Source organism: Phallusia mammillata, chromosome 4 (assembly GCF_965637545.1).
Source record: "Phallusia mammillata chromosome 4, kaPhaMamm4.hap1.1, whole genome shotgun sequence".
Classification (NCBI taxonomy): domain Eukaryota; kingdom Metazoa; phylum Chordata; class Ascidiacea; order Phlebobranchia; family Ascidiidae; genus Phallusia; species Phallusia mammillata.
This window is the reverse complement of record NC_137255.1, coordinates 8795618-8808713: the sequence shown is the minus strand read 5'-3', so window position 1 is coordinate 8808713 and position 13096 is coordinate 8795618. Positions and strand designations below refer to the sequence as shown.

At 35.0% G+C, this 13096-nt stretch overlaps 2 protein-coding genes and 2 pseudogenes across 2 annotated transcripts; 3 read left to right on the top strand and 1 right to left on the bottom strand.

The window, feature by feature from the left end:
* Positions 1-129: 129 nt before the first annotated feature.
* On the bottom strand, positions 130-1992 carry LOC145224298 (EPM2A-interacting protein 1-like; annotated as a pseudogene).
* LOC145223415 (retinoschisin-like) lies at positions 1932-3297 on the top strand. The gene is made up of 4 exons (XM_080089843.1): positions 1932-1941; positions 2137-2304; positions 2797-2966; positions 3114-3297. The coding sequence occupies exons 1-4, from the start codon at positions 1932-1934 to the stop codon at positions 3249-3251; spliced, it is 486 nt and encodes a 161-aa protein (XP_079945969.1). The 3' UTR covers positions 3252-3297.
* A 1890-nt stretch (positions 3298-5187) lies between these two features.
* On the top strand, positions 5188-6854 carry LOC145224304 (lactadherin-like; annotated as a pseudogene).
* A 4213-nt stretch (positions 6855-11067) lies between these two features.
* On the top strand, positions 11068-12697 carry LOC145223414 (lactadherin-like). The gene is made up of 5 exons (XM_080089842.1): positions 11068-11176; positions 11285-11389; positions 11626-11793; positions 12132-12301; positions 12543-12697. The coding sequence occupies exons 1-5, from the start codon at positions 11068-11070 to the stop codon at positions 12678-12680; spliced, it is 690 nt and encodes a 229-aa protein (XP_079945968.1). The 3' UTR covers positions 12681-12697.
* Positions 12698-13096: the final 399 nt, after the last annotated feature.

The window sequence follows — 13096 nt, the reverse complement described above, 5'->3', positions numbered from 1 at the left end:
AATTCAATAAGAGATGTTGCATCTTTTGTTGGCAACAAGCGCGTCGTAATCAGGCACGAGACTGGAACTTGAAATTTTTAGAATATCTTGCAAATGTCCATCAGTAAGTGAAGATCGCTGTTTGTTTTTATTAAAGTTTAATACAGAGAAAGTTTGTTCACAGATGTAAGTGCTGCCGAATAAGCTAAACATTTGTTTTGCGAGAGTTACCAAATTTTTAAACTTTTTTTGGTGCAAACACTTGTAAAAGTCTTGCAAATTGCTTTCTTCGTGTTTTCTTTTAAGTAAAGATGAAGCCTGCAAATCAATAACCTCCATTTGCAAATGTGAAGGTGCCTGTTCCGAATCTATGAAAAACGGGTTTTCGACGATTTTAAGCTGCAGTTTTTCTTCACAGGAAAGAGAAAGCCGGTCGTTAAATTCTTTAATAAGGAGTTCGATTTGTTGGGCGTATTTAGTTCCTGTAGCCAAATGCCTCTCTTGCGAAATATGCTGCGAACAGGTCGGAAAATGTACCAACATTCCTTTTAACAGTTGACTTTTGAAAAGTCTCAACTTGGCTTTGAATCCATTTATTGCAACAAGAAATTCGAAAACAAGTGCTCCTTTTCCTTGAAGCCTAATGTTGAGCTCATTCAAATGTGAAGTAATGTCGCAAAGAAAACACAAATCTTCGTTCCAAGACGAATCATTGAGCTCGGAAAATCGCGTTTGCGCATCTGTTTTAAGAAAACTTGTTATTTCCTCTTTCAAGCCTACGAACCTTTTCAACACTTTTGCTCGGCTTAGCCACCTCACATCTGTATGGTACACCACGTCACCATATTCTGCACCAGCTTCTTCAAGAAACGATTTAAATAGTCGTTGCTTCAGTTTCCTGGTTCGGATGTAATTTACAATGGAAACAACAACAGACATTACATGGTCAAATTGCAATACCTTGCTACATAACACCTGTTGGTGTATGATGCAGTGGTGACAAATTATTTTTCTGCCGATAAATGATTGCAGACAAGCCATTGCTCCATTTTTAGAACCACACATAGCAGGAGTACCGTCAGTGTACATTCCAACCAAATTTTTGAAATCACTGGATAATTTGGTAGTAATGCAATCAACGATTTCGTTGCAGATTTCTTTTCCAGTTGTCCGACCTTTCATAGACTGCATACCAGCAAGCTCCTCAGATATGTTGAAATTGTCATCAATTCCTCTTATAAACATCAAAAGCTGTGCTGTATCAGTACAATCTGTGCTTTCATCCACAGCCAACGAATAGAATGCGAATCCTTTAATTTATTCATGCAGCTGGTCGGTAAAGTTTTGTGCAATATCTTCAACTCTTCTTTGTACAGTTGATCGAGATAGGCTAATTTTTCGAAATTTATCAAGATGTTTGGGGCAAATCGATGAAACAGCACTCAACATGCATTTTTTAACAAACTCGCCCTCTGTGAAACTTTTTCCTGCAGCAGCAATTTCCTGGCTATCTCAAAACTCACTTTGGTAACAGATACACTTTCATTCCCCGGAAGCTTGAACAAGTTTTGTTCCGAGCAAAGTTTCTTACGTAAACTCTCTGCTTTAAGACTCTTTTCACTGGCATCTAATTTTGTGAGGTCCGGGTGATTACCTTCGAAATGGCGTCTGAGGTTATACTCTTTCGGAACGGAAATTACATTTCGACAGACAAGACACATTATTTTTGTCTTTACCACTGCGAATAAGTATTTGCTTGTCCACTCCGGATTAAACACTCTGCCTTCACTTTCAATCTTTCTTTTCTTGTTTTCAGCCATTTTGGACAATCCTAAAATAGCCCACTTGCCCGCGCACATAAGATTAGACTAGGCTCTACTATTGATACTAAACGCTATAACCAAGCTTTGCGTGTGAAACAAAGATGGGATTGTTTTGTAATTAATAAAACAATGAATAGAAGTAAGATTACTCATTTAGAAGTCCAATAGAGGAAAATGTTATTATTACACAAAATCGAATGCATGGCGGCATAACGTTTTTTTGGTTCAATGTAAAGTATTTTAAAATTTTCTTGCGGGCCGCACTAAAAGCCTTCGCGGGCCGCATGCGACCCGCGGGCCGTATGTTGTGCAGGCCTGCTTTACACTTTTTTAGATCCTTTGTGCAAGCTGGGACTACAGACCCTTTACATTCCCGACGGGGCTATTACAGCATCGTCTTATTGGGGAACAGGTATCGATGAAACGCATGCTCCCAAGTGGTCAAGACTTTATCAAGCTTTTATTTCTGGTGTTTCGATTGGAGCGTGGGCAGCTGGAGCAAGTCAGTTAAATCAATCAAAAGTTTTGGCTTTAAACAAAATATATTTACCCAACTTTTTGTAACTGACATCCATAAAAATTATAGTAAATACGTATGGTCAGTATGAGCGAACGGGTTTATAAAAAGCATTAATTTTCAGTAAGAAAGTTTTCGTACAAAAAGTAAACACTGATCAGGTGCTTAATCAACTAATTGATACCACATGGGTAAATTGGATTGATATCAAATGTTTTTTTGAAGGTAGCAAATTAAAGCTGCAAAACCCAAGGGTTTTAAAACAACTTTTTGTTCGGTCGATAATATTTCATAGAATAGTTTTAACCTTCATCAGAAGAAAACCATATTTGGTCAATAAATAAATACAAATGATTAAACTATTAATGATTATTTTTCAATAAATGTTTTTTTCAGCATCTTCTTTTCATTTGAATTTTTGCCTAAACTGTGTTTTTTTGCCATTAATGTCGTTTTTCAAAGTCTTCTAACATGCAGATAACGCTAATCAATGGATTGAAATAAAATTGAAAAAAGCTACCACGATTGCTGGGGTGGTTACTCAGGGACGAAATGATCTTGATCACTGGGTGACTGAATACAAGGTCTCGTATTTGGCTGCTGATCTGACCTGGAAAACTGTGAACGACAATTCAGGAACAGCAGTAGTAAGAAAAAAACTACGTTCTTGTAACTAAGTATTTTGTCGTTTTTTTGTTACGCTTGAATGCGAAGAAGGCATATTCAAGCCTTGTCAACTTAATTTTAAAGTTTCGGCAATAAATCTGATGGAGTTTATTGTATTACATTCACAGCTGTTCAGGTGCAACAGCGATCGAAACAGCCCGGTTACCAACATGTTCTATCTACCAATCACTGCCCACAAACTCCGAATTCTTCCCGCCAAGTGGCACGGCCATATCGCACTGCGCCACGAATACTTGACCTGTTAAAATGTTTTCTGAGTTGGATTGACAAGTGAACAAAATGGCATTTAGTTTTCACCTGTGATTGATTTGTGTGTAATTCACGATCATTTTATGTCGTTTTATAGACTAAAACTGCAGCTTATTTGCTATATAGACCTATTGTTTATTCAACAATAAATACTTCATGCAATAATGTGTCAAGGTGTTTTTTCATTGTCAAGTAGTGTATTGCACTAGTATTTCATTAACAACATCAGTATTTCATTAACAACGTCCAAAGTTACAAGAACAGTGTTTGAAGATGCTTTAAGTTCCTGGATTTGATTTCGATTGAAAGCATATTAACTAGGGCGATCTAATATTACCACGCAAGCAGATACAAAATAACTGTGTATCTGTACGAAGGTGACGGGAAATGTATTAAAAAATATAAGTGATTTTTTATCAACTCTTAGCTTTGGTGTTTCTATACACTTGTCCATTATTTCCAATTGACTGAAAACATACATGTTATTGACTAAATGAAAAGTGGTGAGTGTAATATAAACTTATTTATCCAAGTTGGTTCCTCCTAAACCCAGACGAATAAGCTCTGGTACGAAAATCAATAATACAAGCCATTAATTGCCGCGGCCCGCAAAATAAACATGTGCAATGAACGCTGTCCCAACCATATAGTTGGGTGTAAATAATTTCGCTTGTGTCACGCAAACTTTTATCGCACTACTGTGCTAACTTATTTGTAAGGCAATTCTGAATTCTAATACAGTAGTCTGGTTGCAATTTTCAGCGGGGTAAATGGCATACATCAAATTGGTTTGGCTCGAAATCCCAAGCATGTTTTCTGCTTTTTTAGCAACGCGTCCCAATACACAATTGGTTGAAAAAAAAACTGTTTGTAAGTAGTAACCACTGTCCAGATGGAATTGAATTTCTTGCGATGATAACGATTAAAACGGAAAACCGGTAAGTTAGACGGACCGAAATACATTTCATATTTTTTCCCGACTTTATTTCGCAATGACACGTTTTTTGCAGCACAAAGTCAACTCCTCGTTTGCTGCAAGAAAAAAAATCGTGGCACGCGCTGGCAACAAAGTGCTGGAGTAACAAAAATATCACAAAATCTCCTCGAACTGCCTAATTGCTTTGTAATAAACGTTCACTCGAAACAAGTAAAAATAGCAATATTTTGGCGACATTGCAAGGTTGAGCTTTGACAGTCGAGACGTTTTTTTGTGGAATTAAGGCGCAACTTCAAAGTTACTCGAAATCCCTTTTGCAGCTATCGTATTTTAAACAACAACCACAGAATTTAAACGTAAATGTATTGTTAACAATTACTTGACTTGTTAAGTTCATATCGGTAACAACTGTTTTTGTGAAAAATGTTTAAAAAAAATAATTTTACCTCTTTTCCCAATTTTTATTTTTCGGAATATACGCAAGCGTGTCATTTGTTATTTTGTGTCCGATAAGCTAAGTTTTATCATAAACGAAACCGGTTTAACCCTGTTCTAAACCTGTCATTTGTCAAACGATAAACTCAAATTACTTTCGCGGTACAGCGAAGTTCACTGATCAAGATAACCTTTACGACCGGGTATTAATACATGGTACAGAAGACCCGATAGCCATTCGTTTCACACGAAGTTACCAACAAGGTATGTTTTGATTTTGTCATCTGAATATCTTTGTTGTGAATGTAATTACTTGTATACATTTTTTTTATCTTAAACTGTCAAAAAGTTACTGTTTCGGTTTTAAAATATTTGCTATAAATCTCAAATCTCAAAGTATTTCTAAATTTTGAAACGCCTTACAGAACTTTTACAGCTTTGTAGGTTATGGATTGTTTTGTTTTAATTTGTTTTTTTTACAAACTTTTTCAAACGTAATATATGAGTTCCATTTTTTTCCAGGATTGTACTTGGTGAAATTCAAACCAGCCTCTTTAAACATGTTAAAAGAAATTGCTCTTCTTCTCGCCCTCGCAGCCTTGTGCAGTAAGTAGTTGTACTAATTACTTTTTTTGAAAATAACAGGCACTCACTTAAGTGATCGTTCGTAAGCTACAATTTTATATTTTTCACACTGCTTCAGGTGGATGTGGGTGTGGATGCGGCTGCGGAGGCGGAGGTTAATGTAAAAGTGGAGATGGCAAAAAAGGTGGGCAATAATAGGGCAACGTTTGGCGAGACACGTTTGGCGAGTGTTTTTTTGCAGGAGGCAACGATTTCAGCCAAATCAATATCCAGGCCAATAAAGGTAACATGAAGTCGAGAATAATATGTGTCTACAACAAACAGAATGTGTAAAATTTAGATAAAAAATAATGCGAAACAAACAAAAACGGTATCTTGTGAATCGTAAAGTATCTAATAGTGACCGCTTGACGTTGTTTAGGTCTAACATTCAATAATAAATAGTAAACTAAAATTTTGCAAAAAACCTCCGTAATTTTACAAAAAAGATTTTACAAATATATCTTACTTTACACGTTCTAGATTGTTTGTGTAAGTTGGGACTTAGGCGCCATTACATTCCCGACGGTGCTATTACGGTATCGTCTTATAATGGACCAATTTAAAATGGGTACCATGCTCCCAAGTGGGAAAGACTTGATGATGAAGCTATGGTTCCTGATGTTTCAGTTGGAGCGTGGGCAGCTGGAGCAAGTTAATAAATTCATATGATAGTTTGATAGTGACTTTTCACTGACTATATGTTGAACCCTAATCAAAAAAGTTTCCTAACTACGTGTGGTCAGAGCTAGCCTGCTTTTTCTATTTCAACGCGTTTATATAACAAAACAATTGTCAGCTGAAATCGGATGTTTGATGAATACTAACCACAGGCTTAAATAATTTGCGAGTACCAGGTGAACTGTTTTTTACAAACATAGTAACAAGTGAATTGGCTTAATTTGTATTATATTAAAGCTGCAAAACCAACAGTTATTTAATACGACTTTTTGACGCAAAGTCAAATTTTAAAGAATATTCTGCAATTAATAGTATTTAAAGCCTTTAAGCCTATTAGATTTGACCAAACATATATTTTGGGCAGTTAATATCGTTTTAAGTCTTCCTATATGCAGATAATGCTAATCAATGGATTCAAGTAGCCCTAGATGAAGCTACTAACTTACAATTACTGGTGTCGTTACTCAGGGACGAAATAGATATGATCAGTGGGTGACAGAATACAAGGTCTCGTATTTGGCTGCGGATCTGATATGGAAAACTGTGAAAGACAATTCAGGAACAGCAATAGTAAGAAAATACTACGTTGATTTTCTTGTAACTAAGTATTTTGCCGTTTTTTGTTACGCTTGAATGTGAAAACAGGCATATATTCCAGCCTTTTCAACTTCATTTAATAAAAATTAGCCCAAAAAATATGCAACTTTATATTTTTGTCATCAGAAACTGTATTTTTTAAGTTAGGGGCTTTTTGACAATGAATCTTATGGAGTTTTTTCCACAGCCGTTTAGTGGCAACAAGGATCGAAACAGCCCGGTTACCAACATGTTCTCTCTACCAATCACTGCCCACAAACTCCGAATTCTTCCCAACAAGTGGCACGGCCATATCTCACTGCGCCACGAGTACTTTACTTGTTAAAAAGTTTTCTCAATTGGATTGAAAGTGACAACAAATGGCATTTAGTTTTCATCTGTGATTGATTTTCATGTCATTTACGATCATTTTAGGTCGTTTTATAAACACAAACTGCAGTTTATTTGCGACATATCGTTCATTCCACAATAAAAGCTTCATGCAATAGTGTGTCACTCGTAATAATATAGCCTAGGCCATTTAATAACATAGCCTAATTGTTTGTAAGAAGGAACCACTGTCCAAATTTCGTTAATGATAGCGCCATATCATCCTTATGCTGATTGATTAAATAATATTAAATCATTAATTCATTCATCCTTATGAATTAAGATAAATACATTTCGCCTATGTGGCATCTTCACTATCTTATAAATTTGAATCAATTATTTTAATAAATTTGATAAGAGAAGAAGCTGTTTTGGCCATAATTGTAACAAAAAATATGTAACAAAGTTGGTTTATTGTGTTGTGTTTGTGTGATATGAAATAATATTATTTAGACATAGATTGTGGTTTGGCAACTATTTTCTTCACGTTTAATTAAATTTTGTTTATGTCGTGTTGCGATACAAAAGTGCGGTTTCAATTGAACAGTTGAATAAGCCCAAAACTTCTTGTCGCCTGTATGTAGGACCCACGTCCATATCCTCTTTTTTCTCTTTCCAACTTGCCCTGGTAAAATTAAGATAATTATTGATAAAACACAAAGAAAATTAAGCTGCGGGATAAATGGTTTACCTTCAAATGTCATTAGATGTCAACCACTGGGTATATTTAATTTCCTGAGCCATATGTTTAACCGTTGCTTGGAAAATGGAGTTTGAAACACCAAAAGTAGTAGGCTACCCGTTCATAAAAATGGAGATATGAACTCAGCTGGTGACTGAAGGCCTATAAGTCTATTACTGATAATTATCAAACCTATCTAAAATACAAGGGAAAAACGTTTTAACAACATTTTTTGCCTTAGACTTCTTTAAGAGTTAATTCTTTAAGCGAAAACAAAGGGTCCAACTTTGCAACGAAACATCTAATAACCTTCCAATAAGTTGTGGGGTTCCCCAGGGAAGTAATCGTGGCCCGTTACTATTTCTACTACACATTAATAATCTGTCAAACAGTATAACATCAGGACAGGCAATCATGTTTGCTGATGACACAACCCTCCTTTTTGCAAATAGAGATACAGAGTCATTATTCAACACTGTAAATTTGCAATTTGTAAAAGTAAATGAATGTCTTATAACCAAAAAAATGCACTTTCGACCTGCAAACTCCAAAACAGAGCCAACACTAAAGTTGGAAATAAATGGCCAGCACATAGCAACAGCCTGTGCAATTCCTTGGGCTAACTATTCATGACAGCTTGTCATGTAAAGAACAAACGACAAACATTTTGCAAAAAATGAAAAAGAATGTATTACTTAACTATAGAAATAAGGCCTTTAAGCAAGCATTACATTGCATTTATCAATCACTTGTGTAAAGTCCAATAATTTATGGAATAACATGCTGGTATCATGGCAATAAAAACCTCAAGCGTAAGATTCAAAGTATCTGCAACAAGTTTTTGTGCATGACCTATGGCTCTATAACCAATAGTTTTTTTCGGTGTCCTTGCAGTTTTTATTAAACTGTTTATCAATGACAATTGGATATAGTTAAAATGCAAATAAAATTTAACTTAAATCTCATAACCTGGAAGAAATGCTGAAACATCGTAAAATATTAACAAACGAGCAACAGTTTATACTTGAGTGTGCACCGTATTTATACAATCACCCAAATGGTAAATTACCTCAAGCATTTGACTATATCTTTAACCGAAAACTGGTAACCAATAGTGTAGGTATTCGACAAACCGAAAGTGGTTGTACTATTCCATTTTACAGCAGCAGTATTATACAACAATCCATAAAGTATACAGGTCCTAAATGCTAGACAGACCTTAAATTTAATGTTGTTCCCACTTAAAAAATGTTTACAAAACAAGTAAAAAATACACTCCTGGAACAATAGCAGCCGGACGGCACCTGGACTTTTTTAGTTTAGCTACTCACGTATCACTGTTTAATTATTGCTTTTTCAGATGTCCCCAGTGTATCATTATTATTCCTCAGTTCGCGGTGATGAGTTGTTTTGGTGGACACCTTCAAGCAATCATCCAAAAGCATGTGTTGTCATGTTGTGCACATTCAATAAACTGAATGTCTCACCACTATTGTACATTTGTCAACTATCTCTATTACTAGTCAAAATGTTGCAAAATTGCTTTTGCACACGTTTTTATTATTATTATGGTTGTCTCACAGGTTATCTTACTTGTGCTGTGAGGTGAATATTTGATTCACCAGCACCTATCACTGTTTTTGCTGGTCATGGTTTTTCACATTTGTGTATATAGAATAAAAAAGTAAACAAAGAACAGATTATTTGTTTTGCATAAACTTACGCTTTAATCTAAAACTGATGTTAATTTTTTATCTTTATTAAAATAAGTTCCATGCACTATTCAAGATGTCAATGCTTGAGTTGCAAAGACTTTCTTAAAACCAAAAATTACAACACGCGGCCAACTCAATCCTTACACACTTCAAAATAAGAAAAAAAGTTTTTATTTTGTTAGCCGTCTCGGTCTTGTTCGTTGGTAAGTCGATTTATTGTATAATGCAATGTATTTTTTTTGTAAAGTAATTATACCACCTATTTAAATATTCTACGTTGTTTCAGATTGTCATTGTTTTGATGTTAATGCCATTGCCTGAGTAGTGGACGCGTTGGCTAAAAAAAGGTCAGTGTTTGATATGGTTTGGTGATACAACTGTGTTAAAATAACATCAACTACTTGTTTTTTATATTGTCTTGTAGCGTATCTTTAAACTACACTCTACACGCGACTAGCGACGGTACTTGCGATGTTGGATCGTGTGCACGCTTCATTCTATGATGTGTCTTGCAATAAACGGACGAGAAACAAAGCGTTCCTACAGTCACTTTTTTCTTTTCAAAGGCGATGAAAGGATTGGGCAAAATAAATGTCGAAACAAACAGAGGTAATTTCCTTTAGTACAAATCGCATAAAATGTATTATATGTAAAATTGTTTTATAACATAGGTGTATATGGCGAATTTTAACCATTTTTTCGTAAAATAATTAGAGTTTCTTTATGCAAGTTGGGACTCAAGACCCATTACATTCCCGACAGTGCTATAACTTCATCGTCTAATTGGCGACCAAACGTCGACGATCGACATAATCCTAAGTGGGAAAGACTTGACCAGGCGTTTATCCTGGATGTTTCAATTCTACTTTGACAAGTAAGGTTAAACGTCCTTTTTTGATATGTAGTTAATGATTTATATGTGGTGTATTTTTAACAATTGTATTAGCATGTTAGAATTACTGCATTTTACGTGACTAGTAATAAAACCCACTGTGCCTGCAGGAATCGCCTATTTGCTTTGAATTTTTTAAACAGATTCATACCGTTTATACTATGTTAGGTATAGTTCAACATCATTGTAAAATTGTTCCTTTTGCAATTAAAAAAACGCCACAATAATTAATTATCTAATCGCAAATATTCGCCTGTTGTATCGCCCTAAAGGCACGCCAACTTCTTGCATTTTTTACGCCCACCACATTGTATATATGTCTTTGTTTTATGTTATATTGGACAGTGTTGTTTACCGGGCAGTTGTAAAGTCCGATTCTTGAATGCAGTTGCTTTGAGCGTAGTGACAGACTATTGCCATTTGGCAGTTTAATGTTTTAGCATTACGTCTTCTGTATCATAAATGTTTGTGTGTTACTTTTAATAAAATCACTTGGTGGAGTGGAACAAGGTTTTGTTTATAGACAGGTTTTCTCTTTCTAATCTAATTTAATCTTAGCTAAAATACATAATTCTTACACAAAAGCCATAAGTAAACTATAGTGAACTCAGGCTATAATAAGCATAAGCTTGAAAAATAATGTACATTAACGTAAGATTACACTCTAAAGTGGCGTTCTATGATAGCTTAAATAGCAAATTTAGACCAAAAAGCTACGTTACAGTTTTTATCGTGTGAATGTCTGTGATTTGTTTGGTAAAAGTTGTACTTTTTTTTCTATTGTCATTTGGTTTTTTGTTTTAAATGAAAAAAATAAACGATTTACATCTTATTCAGCACTTTGTAGGGGTACAAAATAGGGGTACTTTGCAAATGTGATATGTGTGCACTATTTTACAGGATTTTTTACAACTTGTTGAAATTTAATTCTGACCCTTCAAAGAAGTTAAAAGAAATTATTCTTCTCCTTGCGGTTACAGCCTTGTGCAGTAAGTCGGAGTACAAATTATCACTTAATTATTCGTTTCTCTTATTTGCCGTTTCTATTCTTTTAATTTTTTGTTTCCCTACCTTTATACTACTTCACACTGTTTTAGACGGGTGTGGGTGTGGATGCGTAAATCAATGCAGCAGTGGTGATGGCGGTAATGTTTTTGCAGAAGGCATTGATTTCAGCAAGATCAATATCAAAGCCAATAGAGGTAACGTGTTGAGCCTAGAATAATAGGACTCTGCAACAAACAGAATATGTAAAATTTGAAAAAATAAAATAATGAGAAACAAACGAAAACGGTGTATTGTAGATCGTAAAGTAGTTGATACTTACCGCTTAATGCCTGTTTAGCTGTATCATTCATTAGTAAATAGTAAACTAAAACATTTAAAAACGTTGTGCCTTTACAAACAAATTTTACAATCATTTTTTAATTATTTTTAGATTCTTTGTGCAAGCTGGGACTCCAAAACCATTACATTCGCGACGCTGCTATAACAGCATCGTCTTATTTTGATTCAATGATGAACGATTTGTTTAGTCCTAAGTGGTCAAGACTTTATCAAGCTTATATTCTCGGTGTTTCGGGTGGATCGTGGTCAGCTGAACAAAGTCAGTAAAAGTGACCGAAAGTTCTGTTGAGACATTTTACTGACCATATGTCCGAAATCCAAACAAATTCGTACATACGGATGGTCACAATGAACCTGAGCATAAACCATAAGAGTACATAAAAAGTAAAACACCACATAGGTAAATTGGCTCATTGTTTAATATTTGTCGTAAATTAATACTGCAAAACCAACAGTCATTTTGTACAACTCTTTTGGTAAGTCGAATTAAGACAAAAATATTCCGCAACTAATGGTTTTTAGAGCATCTGCCTTTTTCTGCCTAACAATATATTTTGTGCAATTAATGTCAGTTTTTCTATATCTTCCTATATGCAGATAATGCTGATCAATGGATTGAAGTATTTCTAAGAGAAGCTACTACAATCACTGGCGTCGTTACTCAGGGACGGGATAATTATGACCAGTGGGTGACAGAATTCAAGGTTTCGTATTTGGCTACCGATCTGACATGGAAAACTGTAACAGGCAGATCAGGAACAATAAAAGTAAGGAAAGCTATGTCGATATTCTTGTAACTAAGTATTTTGCCATTTTTGTTACGCTTAAATGCGAAAAATACATTTTTCAGCCTTTTCAATTGCATTTGAATTAAAAACTAGCCTAAACTATGCAACTTTACGTATTTGTTGGCAGAAACTTCGTAATCTTATCTTCTTTTCCTGTATTTTTCATCAGAGGGACTTTTTGATAAAGAATCTTATTGGGTTTATTGCATTTTTTTCACAGCTGTTCAGTGCCAACACCGATCGAAGCAGCCCGGTTACGAACATGTTCTATCGACCAATCATAGCCTACAAAATCCGAATTCTTCCCACTAAGTGGTTTGGCCATATCGCACTGCGCCACGAATACTTGACATGTTAAAAAGTTTTCTAAATTGGATTGACAAGTGAAAAAATTTGAATTTGGTTTTCATCTGTGATTGATTTCCATGACTTTCACGATCATTACATGTCGTTTTATAAAGGCAAACTGCAGTTCATTTGCGACGTATTGATTATTCAACAATAAACACGTCATGGTTTAAACATGCTCAAAGTTGTTGTATGTGATATCGAGTGAAAGCATATTAACTAGAGCGATCTTTTATTAGTACGCAAGCAGATATAAAATGAATGTGTATCTGCACGATTGTGACACGAAATATAATGAACAATATAAGTGATTGTCTTATCAACCCTCTGAAATTTATCAAAATCCTTTGTTGTTTCTATACACTTTTCCATGATTTTCGCCTGAAAACATGCATGCAACCCATTAATTAGGATGAAAATCAATTC